At 42.1% G+C, this 19,826-nt stretch overlaps 1 protein-coding gene across 1 annotated transcript in view; it reads left to right on the top strand.

Annotated features, from left to right (window-relative positions):
- Positions 1-19,826, top strand: part of ELAPOR2 (endosome-lysosome associated apoptosis and autophagy regulator family member 2) — a 95,174-nt gene that overhangs the window by 69,173 nt on the left and 6,175 nt on the right. Inside the window, exons 7-19 of the mRNA XM_021531029.4 lie at positions 420-572; positions 1,833-1,921; positions 5,199-5,379; positions 6,093-6,221; positions 7,138-7,228; positions 8,149-8,251; positions 9,032-9,169; positions 9,444-9,707; positions 10,572-10,745; positions 12,164-12,353; positions 15,647-15,743; positions 16,904-17,005; positions 19,186-19,312. Of these exons, the coding sequence (XP_021386704.2) occupies positions 420-572; positions 1,833-1,921; positions 5,199-5,379; positions 6,093-6,221; positions 7,138-7,228; positions 8,149-8,251; positions 9,032-9,169; positions 9,444-9,707; positions 10,572-10,745; positions 12,164-12,353; positions 15,647-15,743; positions 16,904-17,005; positions 19,186-19,312 (1,838 nt within the window). The remainder of the gene's footprint in view (positions 1-419; positions 573-1,832; positions 1,922-5,198; positions 5,380-6,092; positions 6,222-7,137; positions 7,229-8,148; positions 8,252-9,031; positions 9,170-9,443; positions 9,708-10,571; positions 10,746-12,163; positions 12,354-15,646; positions 15,744-16,903; positions 17,006-19,185; positions 19,313-19,826) is intronic.

Below are 19,826 nucleotides of genomic sequence, written 5' to 3'. Positions count from 1 at the left end.
AGACTGGATTAGGAAATAGAGAGAAGGAATAATCAGGTTTTCTTTATTGTAGAATAGAAAGACCATGGTTATTGTAAGTCTCTCAATAGTGATAAATGGATATATATCATAACAATGATAGTTGAATTAATAATGAAGTGATATGTTTTATCTGTAATTGCTCTTTTGGTCTAATTCTAAGTATAATAAAACTGGGAGTGTCAAATAAGGTTCTTAGACGGGTCAGACTTTAATTGAGGTATAAAGATTAAAGACCTAAATTATGAGTCAGCAAAGCCAAAGTGTCTAAAGTGAGTGATGAAACTGAGTGTGTTTTATATGCTGGTTTATGCAGCTGGTTTGCTCTCAGCCATAAGCCCAGGTAGGCAGCAGTTAAAGATGGGTCCTTTTCAATGCTTTACCCAGAATTTTCCTTACAGGAGTTGCATACACATCTGAATGCTTCGCGTGCAAGCCTGGTACCTTCAGCGACAAACCAGGTGCATCTGGCTGCCAGGTGTGCCCACGAGACACTTATTCTGAGAAAGGAGCTAAGGAGTGCACCAAGTGTAAAGAAGAAATGTATTATGCAGGTACATAAACCAAGTGGGACAAGCAAAACCCAGGAAGGGCTGAGTATGTGCAGTCACCAGCTGCTTCAGGTGTCAGCGTGGCTGCATCCAGCAACTGCAAATCCAATAGATTGTAAAGGGGAAATTATTCACTTCCCAAAATATGCAGAGTGTACATAGACACATAATGGGCCACAGACAAACGTTGTTAGTGTCATCAGTGTTAGCATGGAGGGATGGAGACGTTGATGAGCAGGAAGGGGATCGTTCTTCTGAAATACAGAGTAGGTGCGCTGTGCCCTCTCGTGGTAATTTGTGTTACAGGTTGGTGATGACATGAATTTGCTTCATCACTACCTTCAGCCTTAACACATTTTGAGGAATGGCCTTTCCAAACACTCTCCCCTGCCTTGCCCCTGCCTCCTATGGGGTTGGAAAATGGGGTGATCTAGTTGCAAAACCTAGTCCCAGAGTAAGTCCTCTGCAATTCCAGATATGGTTAGGTGGTGATCTGCAAATGATATGGTATTAATCTATTCTTCATAGTCAAAAGGTCTTCAGATTTCTTCCTTGTTGCAGTTTTAGAAAGTTCTTGAAGAATCAGTTACTGACCATAGCACCTGCTCTCACCAATGGTTGCAAATGCTTAGGGACCTGTGCTTCTGCTCACAGTGGGAATGGAAATATCACAAAATTATCTGTCAAGAGAAAAAATTGGGCCAGTGTTGTAAGGAAGTTTCTACAGGATTAGAGTGGTTTTGTTCCTTATCAAGTGAGAAAATATTTCCATATTTGGTAAACTGTATAAATTTCTGTTTGAAGGGGGGAGGGTTTGATAGTATTATAGAGTGGTTTGGGTTGGAAAGGACCTTAGAGATCATCTCGTTCCAACCCCTGTGCCATGGGCAGGGAATTTTCACTAGACCAGTTTGCTCAAAGCCCTGTCCAACCAGGCCTTGATTGATATTCACAATTTTTCTGGGTGACCTGCTCCAGTGTCTCACCATCCTCAGAGTAAAAAAACTTATTTCTAATAATTGTCCCTGCATACACTTAATTAGTGAATTTCAGTGTGACAGTATAAGCACAGCCAGTATTTTCCCTGTTCCCCTGCTTCATTTCAGGGGAAGGCTCATGCTGACACCATTAAGAGCTTGATTTTTCATTTTCCTTTTATTATTTTCTGCTGACTCATTTTAACCTCCAAATTTCAATCTTATAATGTTTGTTTCCAGAGGCCATTTGATAGTTTAATATCCTGTTTCTCACCTTTTCTTTTAGAGGAGGGATCCAGTGCATGCATAGAGCGACCTCCATGCACAAGCAAAGACTTTTTCCAGATCCATACCCCATGTGATAAGGAGGGAAAAGTAAGTAGAAGGCAACATACCATTTTTAAGCTCACTGACCTTAGTGCTATCTCTGCATTTGAAAGCAAGGTAGTTCTTTTTAGGAATCCATTTCCCAATTACTTTCCCAATTTTGCTTTCAGTATTGAATCCGAGGTTTTGGACTTGTCCTTTGCCTGTCCTTTATCTCTTTGCAACAATTTGCCAGGTCTGGGTCTGCTTAAGGGATGTGTTTTGGTGAGATAAGCTCCTTGCACTTGTGGTGGGTCTGATGGGGTCACTGGAGCTGCTTTCATACATCCATGCTGCTGGAACACAGGGTGAAGTACTGTCCCAGCATAAACCCATCTCTCTAGTTATTAATAACCTTTCTGGAATACTTTAGGCTTGTGATGACTATCCCAGCAGTGCCCAGGCATGATTCAGGTGATACCATGGCCCAGGAACATTGGATATGACCATCTCTGTTTCAGGTGGAGGAGTGTTTGGCTGCATAGGTATGAAGTGTGTCATGTCCCTTGGTTTTAGCATCAAAGATCAGGTCTGTCTCCTGCCTGTGGTCAGGTAAAAGAATGGTACATAGATAGTCTGGAGTGTGCATGTGTGTCAGTTTAGCTGCTGGAAATGTGCTTGTCCCATGGGATGCCTCAAATCACCTGGACTCTCAGCACATTGTTTCACCCAGACACCCTAGATCCACTTGGTCTCTCACAGAGGGACTTCCTGTTGGAGCAGCCTGGCTTTGTCCTAGTAATCAAGTGGAATTTGGAGAAGGAACTGCTGTTTACTGCTATAGGAAGCCCGCAGAGGTGTGGACACATGGTCAGTCCTGTGTCATGTCTTTCCTTTCCCACCTCTCTTAGATCCCATCTCTCAGTTGGAATTGTAAATAGTCAAATTCCCTAACACCTGTAGGTTGCTGGCCTAATATTTGCTGGCAGGATTGAGTATTTTGGAGTGTCCTGATCAGTGAGTTCTAAAATGCAGCTGAAATGTATGCTTTGATAACAAAGCATCAGTGAGTTTAACCCCAGAGCTGTCAGGCTCTGCAACCTGGTCTTGACTCACTGATTTCTGCTCTGTTAACTGTCTCTAATGATTCAAGAAATTAGCAGCAGTGTTCACAGCTACATCCTCAGCTACAGCATTAATTGCAGACTCCTGTGGATTGTTCTGTCACTGCTCTCTGTGGCCCAAGTCTCCCTGACACTGAACAAGTTCCTATTATTTGACCCTTTTCCTGCCTTTCCACTGGCCTTTCCCTTTACTGATGGGTATCATCAGAGTGCTAAGTGGGTTTTTCTGCAGCCTTCACTGTCCAGTTGCAATGGCAGCAGTGTCACAGGCACACAGACACTGGCTGAGTTTTCAGGGCTGGTTTCACTGCTCTGCATGTCTGGAAATTGGTTCAGGTTTGCTGTACTCCAGAGCCATCTCTCCATGTGATGCAGCTCAGTGGGAGGGCCTGACTCTGCAGGCCAGAGACCAGTGGCTGTAAAGGACCAGCCTATTGATCCATGGTTGCTAAAATAAGCCAGATTTTCACTGAACAATAGATTGTTTTCTCCATTCTGGTGTCTCCCTCCATGCGTAGAAGGGGCCTCTGGTGATTTATGCACTTTACTCTTTACGCTTTACTTTCATCTACCTGCTGATTTAAAAATCCCAAGCTAAATGCTTCAACCCCAGTCTCAGAAACCCCTCACCACATGGCCACAGGCACCCTCTGACCCTCTTCTCCCTGCTCAGATGCTGTAGGATTCCTGAGGCAGGCAGCATGTCTGGGCTCTGGGCAGCCACACAGGTGCTTTGTCAGCTCCTGGGCCTTTTTATTTTAAATACTGTGCACCCTGATGCTGCTGAAGCATTTCTGGGGTCATTCTCCAGAAAATCCTCCAAGTGTTCAGGAGTTGCAAGGACAGGCTGGTCCAGAAGGAGAGGTGCCAGTCTGGTAGCAGGAACAGTCCCTCAGTGCTTGAGGACCCTGTGCCAGTGACCAGATTCAGCCAAGGTGGCCAGACAAGTCCATGGAGATGAGGCAGGACCAGTGTGGAGCTGGGACATTGTGTCCTTGGGTCAGCCAGGGAAGATGACCTGGCACAGGCATGGCTGCAACAAAGCACAGGCAGGGATGGAGAGTGAGAGCCCCAGCATCACTGAGCTCCCAGGAGCCCGGGCCTGGGCCTGAGCTGAAGCTTCTCCCAGGTTATTCTGTGAAACAGTTTCAGGAAGGATCAATATTTCAAGTGCTCTGTGTTACCAGAGGGCTAACCCTGAGTGCAAGCAGCTCAAGGCCCAGGGTGACAGGGGGTCTGGATCAAATTCATTGAATTGAATTGAATTGAAGGTGAAATCTCCCTTTGAGGCTGAACCTCCAGCCTCAAAGATCCCTGATTGCTGGGACCAAGGGGTGGAAGTACCCAGAGTGGGAGCTGTGGGCACATTAAACTCTTGCCAGTTGGGTTTCTCAGCTGTGAAACTCAGCTAAGTTTCATCTTGAGATGTAAAACCCTTTCAGAGAGAGACACAAAGCCAGATGAAATTTGAAATACAATTTTGTGGGTGATGCATCTCAACCAATGCTTCTCCTGAAGACAGAAACTTGTGTCCTCAAAGGGGGGTGATGATGAAGAGGTGATATGGTAACACCATGGACTGACTCAATGTTCACAAACTGCTCCTTTTGTGATGGCAAGGGATTGGAGGGGCTTGGGGAGAGCTCCTGCATGGTTTTGACATTTTCTCAATAGGTGAAAAATGGCAGGAGGGAAACTGGGGACTTTTCAAAGAACAGGCCAGTATGAATTAAAAATGCAGAACTTGTGGTTCTCTCTGCTAATCCAAATAAATGGCTTTTATATGGCAGAAGTTTTGTTTTGTGTTACTGTGGTTAAAATGCAGAGATTGCATATCCAGTTAGAATTATTTATCTGATGTTCCTCAGAACTGCTTGTATGGGGAAATTTACTAATTAAATAGGAATTAAATTTACTAATAGGAAATTTACTAATTAAATAGTAATTGTTTTAATTGCTATTCTGTTTTGTTTTGTCCTTAAAACCTCATATCTTGGAATCTTTGTTTTGTCCTTAAAGCCTCATATCTTGGAATCTTCTGTGAACCCAGTCATTTCTGTTGCCCTTACCTGCACTTCCCTTTGTTGTCCTGTGTGTTCAAGGTCTGTTTGTGGCCTAAAATGATGGAAATACCATAATTTAGTTTTAGGGGGACCTTCATTGGTGCATCTAGTCTAACACTTCCTAGTACACTGTGTGAGCTTAGTGTCTCCTCCTTCCAGACCCAGATCATGTACAAGTGGATTGAACCCAAGATCTGCAGAGAGGATCTCCCTGATGCATTGACCCTGCCTCCTTCTGGAGAGAGGCAGGACTGTCCACCCTGCAATCCTGGCTTTTACAACAATGCCTCATCTTCCTGTACTCCCTGCCCACCAGGCACATTTTCGGATGGGACACAGGGTAGGAGTCTGCAAAAAAATTCTGTGTGTCTCCAAAAGCAGCCATCTGCTTGTATGTGACTTAGTGACACATCATCATAAGCCAATGTTCATTTTGTGTTAAATACTTGTTAAATAATATTGGAGAGCAGCATGTGGATATCTGCTGTCTCTTCTGAGTCCTTTCTTATCAGGGATTGCTGCTCTAAGTTCACCTGCTGTGTTCTGGATGCATTTCTTGGCTGTTATAGACATTCTGAGAGTTATTTTAAGGGATTCTGAGAGGGGAATCAAAACTTTTCCAGTCAGCAATTCCTCCTCAACCATTCTCCTATCCACGCCAAATTCTTTCCTGCGAAAACCTCATTTTAAGCCCAGTCAGATGAACTCTGGCTAGAGTTGATTCTGAGATGCATTGGCCCAATAGTCCCCTACAGCATTTTGTGGGAGCTCTTGTTCGTAAAACTATCAGCTGAATCTACTAAAAATGTGACTTAGGGCACCAGTTGCAGATTACTTAACATAACACTATGATCTACAATTTACAAAATGCTGGTCTCACTTCCACTCTCCTGCTCCTGATAAATCTTTGACTGTTTAACTACAAAGAAATGAATTATTTTCTTTGCTTATTGCTTGCACCAGAGAGTAAAAAAGCAGTATCTATGTTCTTCAAAGCACTGTTTGACATATGCCTTGGCTGTGTTATATCCTTTTCTGCCCTCTCACCTTTAGAATGCAAAGCCTGCCCTGCTGGGACTGAACCAGCTCTTGGGTTTGAATACAAGTGGTGGAACATCCTGCCAGGAAACATGAAGACGTCTTGCTTTAATGTTGGCAACTCAAAGTGTGATGGAATGAATGGTGAGCCAAACTCCCTGTGTTGTGTGCCTGTCTCCTGCATGGATCCCTGCTGTCATGGAGCACCCATCAAAATGAGTTTGCTCTTGGCTGCATGACTCACAGCACAGTTTCCTCCCTTTCCTTTAGTTGCACTGGCTTGAAATTTCCTGTGGGAAGCAATGTCACAGTATCACAAAGGAATAAAAAATCTCTTGTATACCAGAGGAGGGCAGGAGATGCAGCCTATGTGAAGTTCCCTCAGCAAAGATGCTCAGATGCGTTCTTGTCCCCATTATAAAAAAAATTTTTTGTCTTCTCCCTAGTTTATCTCATTTTCTGTTTTGTGATAACTATGCCCATCGAGGTCACACATAATTCTTTTGGAAAACTTAATTACAGTCTGTAATTTTATTCCTTTAGTGCTCAGAGCTTTCTCTCTGCACATATGCTAAAATTGCAGCAGAGAGCAGTCGCAGCTCACTGGTGAAAATGATCCTTTTTGGGACTTCTTCAGCCTTCTCTGACAGATTTTCCTCAGTCTGACCCACCCTGTCAGACTGATGCAACTCAAGCTTTGAATTATGCTTGTTGAGCAGAGGGCAACTGAAATATGTGCTTAACATTTAACACACAGGTTCACTGATTCATCTGTTTTAAGGCTGAAAGGTATCGGATGGATTATCCCCCTTGAGCTGCACAGCACAGATCAGGGAATATCAATTGCTCTGCTGATTTGAAAGGTGCAAATTGCCTGTAAAACCAGCAGTTCATACAATTGCTAAAATTCTTCATTCAAATCATCATGATATTGTTCTGTAGTTTATATTAGGCATCTTTAAAATACACTGAAATACTGAATTGTTTAAAAATTATGGTAGCATAGATTTCTTTTGCCACCCATTTATTGATTATTTTTTTATTTTTCTGTCCTGTGAAGGTTGGGAGGTGGCTGGTGATCACATCCAGAGTGGGGCAGGAGGCTCTGACAATGACTATCTTATCTTGAACCTGCACATCCCAGGATTTAAGTAAGGAATGAGAAATTTTTTCATCTACTTCTCAGTAATTTCTGTCTCTTATACATCTTTCACATTATCCCAGGGATGATCTGAGTCTTTCTTTCTGAAGTGGAATAATGTAATGAATAAGAGACAAGAGGAATCTTGAATTTTATTCCCATGTCCCCAGTTTGTCCATTGAGGCAGGCAAGCATGTGAGACCTTGGTTTTTAGCAGTATTTTCTTGAGACTAAGATGCAGACAGTTGGCTGTCTGGAAACTGAGAAAAGATATTGCTATCCCTCTGTTTCTAAATTATTCCATAGTATCCAGCTAAACCTGCCGCGGGGTGGATAGTGTAACCTGCCCTAAAAGTATTTTAGTGAAACCCAAATTACTTTGCCCTGTGGCTCCAGGAATCCTCCACAGTCTGTGCTTCCCTTGGAGCCAGTGGGGAGATGCAGGCACTGCAGGACAATGGGAATCCCCTCCATACCTGAACCCTCAGACAGGCTGAAATACCTGCTAGAGGTGCTTGTGTCTCTGTCAAAAGTGAGCTTAGATTCCTAGCTCAGACCAGGTGCTGAATGCTGAGACCAGTAAGGTGTGGAAGATGAACCTCACCCTCCCTCTGCTGTTTTCCAGCTGAGGTAGATGCAATTACATTGGTGTAAATCACTTGAAGTATGTAATGTGTTTTAATAATAAGGTTCCCTACCAATATGGTCAAATCTGGGCATTCATTATAAGGAGGGAAGTGTACAATAAAGAATTTAGACACTTAAAAAATGACCCTGCTGCAGCCTGTACTCAGTGCAGAGGCTCCCACCATTGTGCAAGGCCAGGTTTTCTGTGACAGGACTTCACTGTACAAAAAGGAATTTGAAGGATTGTCTGCTGCCTGTCTGGAGAGCACAGTATAAATATTTTGTTCCTTCTCTGTTAAACAGACCTCCAACATCAGTGACAGGAGCAACTGGGTCAGAACTCGGACGGATTACTTTTATTTTTGAGACCATCTGTTCAGCAGATTGTGTGCTGTACTTTATGGCAGTAAGTGAGACCTCTTTCTCCATGACTGGGGACTGAGCCTGGTGGTCCACAAGTCACTTTAATGCCTCTGCATGGGTGTGATTTGTTGCACTTGGTTTATTATGATTAAGCATGGCATTAGTTTGGTATCTGCAGTACCCTTGCAGGAAGGGTTTAATGAATGACCTAGTGAAATTCCTCCAGCACATGAGTTCTGAACCATTCCTGGCTGTGTGCTTATTCTAAAAGTAATCATTAGGCACTAAGGAGCCAGTTTTTCCCCTGTTAAACTGACTGATGAAATTATCAATGTCTCTTCTGCTGCTGAGTTTGCATCTAGTAACAGAGTGCCAAGTCAAGATCTGGGACAGGGGGATGGGAAGAAGACAGTTTGGAAATTTAGACTTGATCCTGTTGATGACCTGGAGGATCAGCAGAGCAGCAGACAGATGTTTGTTTGAATGTCCATTAGCTGAGGAAGGCAAATGGATCTGCAATGGCTCCCTTACCCCTTCCACTGAAAGGGGAAGCCAGTTCTTTTTGGTATTTAATAGCTCTTTAAAATAACCTACTTTTGATTTAAAGAAAATTGAGTGGAAATTAGGCAGCAATTTAGAACCGTCTGAAACTTTGTCAGTTGTGCAAAACAAAATAAGCAAGTTTGCTTTATTAAATGTTAAATGATGCAATTGTGGAGTCCTTTTTATATGCTAATCTTTAGATCATAAAACATTGGTGCTTAGTGCAGTATGACCACACTTTTTGTTCTTTTTTTTTTTTTTAATTATGCCCATTTTGTAGGATGTTAATAGAAAAAATACCAATGTGGTGGAATCATGGGAAAGAAGTAAAGAAAGACAATCCTACACTCACATCATCTCCAAAAATGCTTCCTTCACATTCACCTGGGCCTTTCAGAGAATAAATGAGGGCCAAGATGTAAGTACTTCTTTATGTGTGGGGCTTTACAACACAGCATTCTTTGGATGCTGTCTGCCAGAGCTCTAGCTCTCTGTTGAAGCTCACAGATTTCCCATAAGGGATGAGTGGCTCTCACCACAAAGCAGCCCCTGGGAGGCAGCTGTGCATAAACAATCCATGAGGAAGGACAGAGCCATGGATAAGCTGATCCCTGAATTGGTGCAGAGATGTGGGTGGTGTCCCAGTGCCATGGTGTGATGACACCGGGGTGTTTCCTTGGCTCTCGTTCCAGAGCAGGCAGTTCATCAATGACATGGCCAAGATCTACTCCATCACGGTGACCAACGCAGTGGATGGAGTGGCCTCTTCTTGCCGGGCCTGTGCCCTGGGCTCCGAGCAGTCCGGCTCGTCCTGCGTGCCCTGCCCGCCAGGACACTTCATCGAGAAGGAGAGCAGCCAGTGCAAGGAGTGTCCGGCCAACACCTTCCTGTCCATCCACCAGGTGTACGGCAAGGAGGCCTGCATCCCATGTGGGCCTGGCAGCAAGAGCACCAAGGTACCGAACCTCAGTGTTTCTGGGACATGGGCAGACAGGATTTGTTGGGCTGGAAGCTCTCAGAGGGCTGTTTCTAGTGCTTTCCTATAGGCATGTGCCTTGTGAGCTCTGGGGTATGGCTATAACCAATAAGCCCACCAAAGATGTCACTAGTCTAATTTCCTTTTGTAAATATTCAGATAAAAGCGACAACATCAGCTCAAAAAAAGGGTTAATTTCAAGATGCTGTACTGTGGACAGTGTATAAACAGCACAAGTCTCTACATTACTTCCACCAAAACCATCCCAATGCCTGCTCTGTTAAACTCAGGGACTTCCTCAGCTGGATGATGTTTCTGGGCCTTTAGAAACCTGTAACAAGTTCCTCTTACATGAAACTGTAAGCACAAGTAAGCATTTATCATGCACAGGCAGTGAAAGAATGGCTCCAGTTTGTTTGTATTCTGCCTGTCTTCTGCTGCATTCATATCCTGCCCTTGTTCTTGAGCTGTTTCTTGTGTTTCCTTTACAAAATGCAAGTGTAACCAAGGTTGTGTTTTGGTCTGTTTACAGGGCTTTATGCTGGAACATTGGGATCCTAAAAGCACCCAGAACAAAACAAAGCAAGAGATTGCATTCTCTTGGCTAATGCAGCAGTCAACAATAAAACCAGGCTTAGGAACATTTTAGTCCTCATACGTGATTGCAAGGGACTGAAACGGGAATGGGAATTATCCCAAGGGAAAGATCAGTTACAGGAATAGGACAGAGTTTCCCTTCATCCTTTACAAGGAAAGCAGTCCTGTCTGTGCCTGTGCTTTAACTCAGGTGAATGGTTTACTGCTGTTCTGTAACTGCTCTTTAATGGCTGCCTCTGCCTTGCAGGACCACTCTGCCTGCTTCAGTGATTGCCTGGTGTCCTATGTCAAGGATAACCAGAGCCTGAATTACAATTTTAGCAACCTCAGCCAGGTAGGCTCATTGATGAGTGGACCTAGCTTCACTTCCCGAGGGACCAAGTTCTTCCACTTCTTTAACATCAGCCTGTGTGGGAATGAGGTGAGCTTGGCTGGGCTTGAGGGTTGGGAGGATGAACCAATTTGTTGCATGTGTTGATGCTCTGGGGTAACACTGAGACAGAACAAAGACTCCCTGTCAGCTGAGTTGTCACTTCCCTTTGGATCTTGCTTTGCAGTGCAAGAGGACTTTTGAGCAGCCAAGTGATTTTCCAGAGCAGAGATACTGCATTATAGGCCATTAATAAAGCTCAGAAGAAAATTCCTGTCACATCCCTGCTTTTTCTTTCTTGTGCCTTTAAGTCACTTGCATCACGACCCTGACCTTTGTGTGCTGCCATCCAGGAGCTGAAATGAAGAGTTTGAGTCTTTCAGCTGGCAACTTCTTTCCATCTGTATCCCTCATTGCTTCACTGGAGATGTTGTATGCAGAGCCCCTGGTCACTCTGCTGTCTGCCAGTGGCCAAGATGCCCAGTGCTGACTTTGCAGCCTTGGAGAGTGGCAGAAAAATGTGTTTAGTCTGTGAGTTAAACAGGCTCTGTCTGGAGCTTGGACTGAACCAAAGCATGCTGTCACACACATAAATTGACTTTCAGAGCACTACCAGTGTTGTGCATTGTCCCATGAAAGCCAACATGTGTAGTCAACAATAATGCTCAGCCCTGTCAAGTTCTGAAGTCTTTTTGCCATGTATCAAATGATTTGCATGAGTTAAGACAAATGAGCATACTTTTAGGCTTCTATGTGTGTTTAGCTACCACCTGGATTAGAGCTGCTGACAGCTAGATCCACAAACATACAGATATGCTCACTCCTCTGTGGATCTGGTCTTTACTTTCCCAAACTACTACAATGGTACTACAGTACAACCAAGCAGATGATTAGGTGGTGAGTGCTTGACATTTCGCTAGGGAAACTGAGTCTGGTAATTTGTCTTTTATTGCTGTTGCTCTGATTCTAGCACTGATCTTGACATACAATATTAAAGCAGTCTTGAAGGTTCTATATCTGTTTAGGGATTTCATGTATTTGTGCTTTAAAAATATTTTATCTGGATTAAATCCCAAATAAAGAGGTATTCTACAGTATATTATTTAAAGGCAAGGGAAATAGGGTTTTCCTTTGCAAGCCATTTTACTATGCTCTGCAAGTAAACACTGTGCTGTCAAGATAAACAAAGAAGAGTGCTCCACAGTACAGATTTCTGATAAGGCACCTGCCAGAGGTGACATTGTATTTCTGAGTCTGTACAAGGCTTTAATGGGAGCTTTGACAATGGCACAATTTGTTGTGGCTTGTCCCTCTTATGATAGACACATAGAGAAATCAACTTGTTGTAAACTAAAGTAATGAATCTCATCCAGTTTGCAATCACCAAGTTTGCAATCTCCCTCTTCCCAAACTTTTGCACATCTTATCAACAACCAACAGCTTCTCTCTTTTTTCCTGATTGTCCACAGGGGAAGAAGATGGCAATTTGCACTGACAATATCACAGATGTTACTCTGAAGGACATGGTTGCAGAATCAGAAGATTTTTCCAATTTTGTGGGAGCTTTTGTCTGTCAGTCCACCATCATCCCGTCAGACAGCAAGGGCTTCCGAACAGCCCTGGCTCTGCAGTCCAACAGCCTTGCTGACAGGTTCTTAGGTACATTGTTTGTCTTCTCCTTGTTGTTGTTGTACTTTCATGTATTCAGGGCTGCAGAGTAAATCCTTGGCTCAGCAGCTGCATTACTTTGATGGAAGGGTGAAGGGGCAGCCCAAGATCAGTTCCTGAGCTGTGAAGCAGCTCTGCACAGATGCCTTTGTGTTTTGCTGATGTTTCAGCTGAGCTGATGGCTGGAGGAGAAAAGTAAGGGCTGTGCACATTTTTAGTTTTCTGTTTCTGTGTTATTCACTCTTCCTTGTGCTTGGTCTGGTGGGTCTCACGGTGCCTAGCATTTCAGCTGGAGAGTGTAATTAAAAAGCACTGGTTTGATTTATGTTCTGTACCCACCTCACTCAGGGCAAGACCAATGACTGTGGTAGTCACATTAGTGCAAGTGTTTCTGCCTGTGCCAAGATCCCACTTGGGCAATTGTAGAAGAAACTGATGTGGGGACATAATTAGGTAAGGAGTCAGGAGGCTTAGGGCAGCACGTGGCTGTGCACATCATTAAGTTTTGCATTGGTCTAGAATCTGAGGCCAGATGAGACAATGAAGTCATTTGGTCTGCTCACCTATCCATTACAGGCACTGAGTGTTTGTACTTTCTCCCTGGCACCCAGCCCAGAAACTTGTGTTTGACAAAAGCACGTCTCTGGGAGAGCATTCAACCTGGACTTTTTAAGACTGCCAGAAATAACAACTTTGCCACAATTCACTGGTATTTTTTCCCACTGATCAAACACTATCTGTTTTTAAAGCAGGCTTGTCTCCTATTTGAATTTCCCTGATTTTAGTTTTCAGCTCTTGCTTTTTATTAGTCTTTCTCCAGATCACACCAATGTTTTTCTTCTTGAAGAACTATTTTGGAATCGACACACTCTTCTGATAAATTAAGTAGAACAAGTTCTTTTCATTGTCTTGCTATCATGTATTTATTTTGAGCACCTAAATAACTTTTGAGGCTCTTTCTACATCTTCTGTAACATTTTATATTTTTTTTAAAGTATAGAACGGAATAGGATTCCAGTATTTAATTTGCTATAATGGCAATAAAAATAATTTTTGTATTTGGAATCCCTGCATCCCTCTTTCTTCAAACTTAAGGGATTTAATGATGGCTTCTTGGATCTGATGTCAAAGTTACAGTTTCCAAGGGAAAAAATCTCTCTTTCTTAAGACTGGCCTTGAATTATTGCTGCACTTGTATTATTATTATATATACATACATATATATATATATCTTATATTGAAATTTTTTGGGACCATCTTACTAAGTAAACCAAGCAACCAAGTTACTCTGTATTTTATTTTTAATTAACTTAATCTTTGTCTCATCTACATGCTTTACCAGTACAGATTATATTGTTACTTGCAGATCCCTGATGTTAATCTTGCATTTTCACACTCCAATTTTGATACCTAGAGAAGCCTGGAGACATTCCCACGTTTGATGACAATTTCCCATGGCCAGATAATTTTATAATGACTTAGCTAAATAGTTTTTAATGCAGAGTGTGCACTTAATTGATAGTACACTGCTAACTTTTTAATTAGAACCTCATGTGGTAATTAGTGAAATACTTGCTAAATTTACATACATTTCTTTAGCAACCAAGTTCATCAGCACTCAAGGAATGAGATCAGATTTGTTCAACAAAAGAGGTTCTCCATAAATTCTTGTTGAATTTCTGTCATTGTGCATCTGTCCATGAACTGAAACCCATCTTCCATTACCATTATTTTGTCTCATGTGACAAACACTTTGTAATTCGGGTCACCATATCATCTCTCAGTGAGTCTTTTGGCAATTCACTGTCATCAAATGCTCTGTTAAAGGTCACTCTTAGGTATGGGTTTCTAATTCACAAACATTCATGCCAGTAAATGCCAATATTGTCTCCTGCCACTAGAGGAATGAGGACAGTCATTGTCTTGAAAAACAAGGAGATAGTGCTGACTTTTTCCTAATACAAAGAAAAGATGCCAAGCTCTTCTGGTGCCTTTTTAAAATCTGTTGCTAAATTTTAAAATGGTTGAAGTTTGCCTTTCTTAACATAACAAGGATGTGAACCTGCTGAAGTGAGTCCAGAGGAGGCCAAAACATGGTCAAGGGTTGATCACCCCTCCTGGGTGACAGGCTGAGAGAACTGGGATTGTTCAGCCTGGAGAGGAGAAGGCTTCAAGGAGCTTTTAGAGCATCTTTCAGTACCTAAAGGGTCTGCAGGAGAGCTAGAGAGGGTTTTTTTTTGACAGAACAAGGGGGAATGCCTTCAAATTTAAAGAGAGTAGGTTTAAATTAGATATTAGGAAGAAATTCTTCCCTGTGAGGGTAGTGAGACAATGGCACAGGTAGCTCAGAGAAGTTGTGGTGGCCCCATTCCTGGAACTGTTCAAAGAGAGGTTGAATGGAGATTAGAGCAGCCTGGTCTAGTGAAAGGTGTCCCTGCCCATGGCAGGGAGTTTGGAACAAGATGATCTTTATGGTTGCTTCCAACCCAAACCATTCTATGAGTCTGTGATTCTGTGAACTGTTTCAAGAACAAGTGGAAATCTTCTTTTCTTCAGTCTTTTCACCAGTTTCTGACCACCACCACTTCTTGTTCTGTCAATTTTTAACTCCCTAGGAGGAGGCAGCCCACTTTGTACAACTCCCTCTTCTGAAATGTTACAGTGGAGCACCAATATTTTCTGTCTTATTTGGTCAATGGGGTTGGAAGGATCTCTAAGAACTTTGATTTACTTGCATTTTCCTCCTTTTCAGCTTTTGCCCAAAATCCATGTTGTTCATACACCAGTCTGACATTTGTTCCAAAATGTGCCATCAAGGCTTGCCTATGATTCCATAATCCTTCTGAGTCTTGTTATTTCATCTCTCAAAGTACTGCAAATTGCCCAGGTCACTACATGGTTTTGATGTGTGAGGGTTATACACTCAAGGCATATGCTCTGAGTGGTTCCATCAGATATCTTCAGTAGCCTTTTGCCAGCTTAAATTATTTTATGTTTCTTCAATATCCAGTGATTGCTTTAAATTAATATAAGAGAGTAATAAATATTTACATGGGTGTTTTAGTAATTTTTAAATTTTTGCTATGTCTACATGAGGAAATCAGACTATGAGGAACATACATATCTGCAAAGTTCAGTTAGAAAAAGGTGTGTGTAATGTACAGCAATGCCATTAAATGCTACTAAGCAAGATTTACACCTTTCAGACTGAGAAAATATTACACATAGACCCCTCAAAAATCCATTAATATTTACTTCTTTTTTTTACATTTCTCATGCTTTAGGAGCTACTGTTGAAACAGTGCTGGAAAATATCAGCATCAAGGCAGATATGTTTCCTCCCTCTCCAAGCAAAACACTGGATGTTCATTTCTTTTACAAGTAGGTAAAAAAATGCTGCTTATTGCTATGTCAGATGACTTAATTTGTTTAGAGGAAAGTAAAACTGTGAGGGGATATCTATAATCCACCTTTAATCTTTGCCACTTTAATCAGTATCTACCTGATATTGATTGACAGGTTGAAGATCATCTAATGAAATCAGCAAACAGTCTTTACTCAAATCTGAATTAGGTTTGATCCATAGGAAGTGATCCCAGAGCTTTGATTCATCCAGATGCCACTTTCAGTGTTCTGTTACCTTCTGTATTTTCTCATATATGTCTTAAAAATATCCACTTCTGGTTGCATATTTTCCTTCACTTTCATTTGTGTTTACTTTGATGCTACAAAAAAGGATTAATCAACATTAAAAGTAATTGTTTTAACATGCACAGTTACTTGTATGCTTTTCCCATTCTTCACTCTTCTCCATAAAAAGAATGCCTCAGTTTGGGTAGGAAGTAGCTCAAAGATCAGCTCAATTCAGATGTTTACATGCTGGTCTTCATGTCAGCTGTGTTTCTAAGCTGGGACTTAATTGAATATAGGATTTTGGATTTTAGCACTTTATGCTAATATGAATACTTAAATTATGTATGTGATTCTGCATTCTGAGACCCTACTTTGAGCAAATCATAAACTTGGCTTACAGTGTCTGTCATGCTGGAGAAAGATTTTTTTTTTTTTTAAATCTCCTTTGCTCTGTGCTATTTCAGGACAGTTTGGTTCTTAGATTGCTAGGCTGGGAGTGAAACTGTCCAGCAGAGTAACACACCAACCACAGCACCTGTGATTCTCCTTTTCAGTCTTCCTATTCTGTTTTGTGGGAAAGTTCACTCCTGGATGCAGCAGATTCCAAACTAGCTAGAAAACCAGAGCAATTCCCTGAGTAGCATCTCAGAGCACTTTGAGATTCAGATAAATTGGTGAGACCTACCCTGATTCTGTAGGTTTTTTTTTTGTTTTGTTTTGTTTTTTTGTTTGTTTTTTTTTTTTTTTTTTTGTTTTGTTTTTTTCACCTGGCAAAGTCAAAACATTGTTGTAAAGGGTATTTTGTTAGTATTGCAGCTGCATGAGTGTTTATTTACAGACCTATGAAACAGTAATATCCATTTAATGCAGTGGAAATATGTTGCTTTTCTCCTCTTCTTTGACATTAGGTCTTCAACAGTGACAACCTCCTGTGAAAATGGCCGTGCAACTGTTGTGACAATGAGATGCAACCCCAACAAGCCAGACCAAGGAGAGCTTTCTGTGCCCAGGTATTTCAGTCTTTGTGTCTTACTAGGACCAAAAAGCCTTTGCTCCTCAGGTAATCTTTGCAATAGCAATATAATAGCAATGAGGAGTATTTTCTCCCTCATCAGTCACTTGTTTTTCCTAGGTGTCCATCAACTTCCAGACCAACTGATCTGTGTTTAGGCTCTGTGTCAGATTGTTCTGAGCTTAAATGCAAAAGAAAATGAAGTGATGTTTACTTGTCTTCACTTCTCCTTTATTTCAGTTCCTTATTTTAATATTTAGCCTTCTGATTAAACTGCCTAGTTGAGGCTTTGAGAGGTAGTTTTTCTTCTTTGGTCTACAGCAATGGTTAGTGAAAATTGCTTTTTTGGAAAAAGCTAACTTATTCTAGGAACTTTGAAATCTGCTATTGCAATGCTTATGTGAGCTCTGATTGTCTATTTTATGTTTGGGATAGATTTATTTATGTGTTTCACTGCTATATCCTGGCTGCCTTGTACCAGTTGTGTTTAATTTACCTGACTTTTTTACTCTTCAGTCTGATTTGGGGGACTTTAAAAAGTTTCTGTCTTCCAAAATCCTGTTTATGCCTGCATAAACATAACTTAAGGCATAAACATGATTGAAAAATTGCAGAGAAAAAAGCAAAATACTCAATTCTATTACTCTTTAGCAACACACTGTGATTTTTCAGAAGCTTCCTTCAACTCTGAAAACCCTCCTGGTTATCAAGGCCCATTCTAGTCTGTCTGGATGTTACTACAAATCTGCTGATAGCTCTCACTCGTCTTCCTTCCTAAAAGCTGAGTCCTCTTCCCAAAAGAGACCAGTGTGAGAAGTGTGGGATCCTTTGATCCCTGTCCCTTTCATGACACAGTAACTGTGCTTGCCTGAAGGCAGAGTCTCCTTTATGGTGATGGATGAAAAGATTGATATTTGAACACCTTTGGAGATGCTTTCCCCAGTTTCTGAGGGACCTGTTCTGCTACAAATTATGCTGGGCAGTAAGCCACTATCAGCTTCTGCATGAAAATTCTTCAGTTGTTCTTCCAGTGCCACAGGATAAACACGATGTGAACTGTGATAAAGCAGCAGTAGTGAGGGAGGAACAACCCACCTGGCTTTTGAAAGTGTGAGCATGGGCAAAAATGGCACACAGCTGACATATGTACCTTATCTCAGTTCATGTAGACTTCTCCTTTCCTTTCCCCCTTTGATTAGCTCAGCAGTCAGCTGTTTTCACATGGTGAGGTATCAGAAATATGTCAAATAATGTAACCCCTTGATCCTTCAGGGTTGGTGTTTAGTATCACATGAGTCTACAATATAAGATGAAAGCAGTTGAGGAGAAATGTCTGTCAGTGCTATTGCCATGTAGGTTTGAAAAATGCTCCATAATTCACAGAGGAATATACCTGTTGTCAGGTATTCAAATCTGGATAAGCCAGAATGGGCTTTTAGGGTTGGGGATTTTTCAGTGCTTCAGATCAGGATATCAGGATATCTAGAACAACACAATTTTAAATCAATTTTTTTTCTGCATGAATATATTTCATATTTACATGACCAAACTTATTGCATGGCCTTTGGCCATTGCTGCTGTTAGACCTGATGTGATTGTCAGTAACAAAATCTATGTGACTGTCCTGCCACTGCCAGTACAACTTCTGCAGCCTGAATGCAAAATAGGCTATTAGTATCTCTTGGAGTAAGAGAAGCTGTTATCTCTTCATTAACTGGTGAACATCCTTGGTGAACATCCTTCTAGTAATTAACCCTGACAGGCCAAGTCCATTCCATATGGACTAAATCACCCAGACATCATTAGAACAATGGCAGGAACCAGATAGCAGCATTCAGGTGGAACAGCCACCCTGTGCAGGAGAACAGTGATGGAGGAGTGTGCTGGGCTAGCTGGGCTGGTGAAAAGCTGGTGTAGTGACACTCCTCCCTCCCTCTTCCTCTCCCTCTCCCTCTCCCTTTAGATCTTTAACAGCTCAACACCTGTTTTCACTTGAGAAAGCATTTTACAAACTGGGAAAAAAATCTTCCCCCAGAGTCTCCCATCTGCTAACTTGATGAATGTTTACCCATTTCTCATATTTCCCATTCCCAATCTTCAGCAGCAGAATGTGGATGAGGATGAACACCCCAGAGTGTTTCTTTCATAACTGATAACTGAGCTCTGCTCTCCTTGCAGCTCCTGCCCTGCAGGCACCTGTGATGGGTGCACTTTCTACTTCCTATGGGAAAGTGCAGAAGCTTGTCCTCTCTGCACAGAGCAGGACTACCATGAGATTGAGGGAGCCTGCAAAAAAGGATTTCAGGTACAGGGCCCGTGTCTCGAAGTCAGATGGGCTCATTTGGGTGCAACTTGGACTCTTGTTGAGATTTGGTGTGCAAATTGATATGTAAGAGGGTTGGAAGATCTCAGCCCAGGCTCTGAGCTGGCTGGGATGCAAGCTGAGGGAGGAGCTGTGTTGACACTCAGGAATGATTTGTCAGTGGCAGGTTCCTGCCAGAGAGCTGGTTTGTGCTGACCAGCTGTGTGAGCAAAGATGTGAACTTTCAATGCCTTCAGACATTCAGGACAGTTATTTCTGAAGCATGGAGTGCCCAAAAGACTTAAGTTGTTTCATAGCCATAAACATCAGGGGCAGGCTGGGAAAGGTTTCCAAATGTCAGTTCATAAATTCATCCTACTTGTTTGCAATGTTTTTGCTGCTGCATTCTCTAGTCATATATTAGAAAGTCCTTCCACATGTTCAAACTGTGCTGTTGATCAACAGATCCTGTGCAGGCACCAGCCCATATTGTGTCACATGGAGACCTGTACAGGGG

Source organism: Lonchura striata, chromosome 1A (assembly GCF_050655825.1).
Source record: "Lonchura striata isolate lonStrDom1 chromosome 1A, ASM5065582v1, whole genome shotgun sequence".
Classification (NCBI taxonomy): Eukaryota; Metazoa; Chordata; class Aves; order Passeriformes; family Estrildidae; genus Lonchura; species Lonchura striata.
Note: the sequence above shows the minus strand (reverse complement) of the source record. Positions and strands in the feature narration are given on the sequence as shown.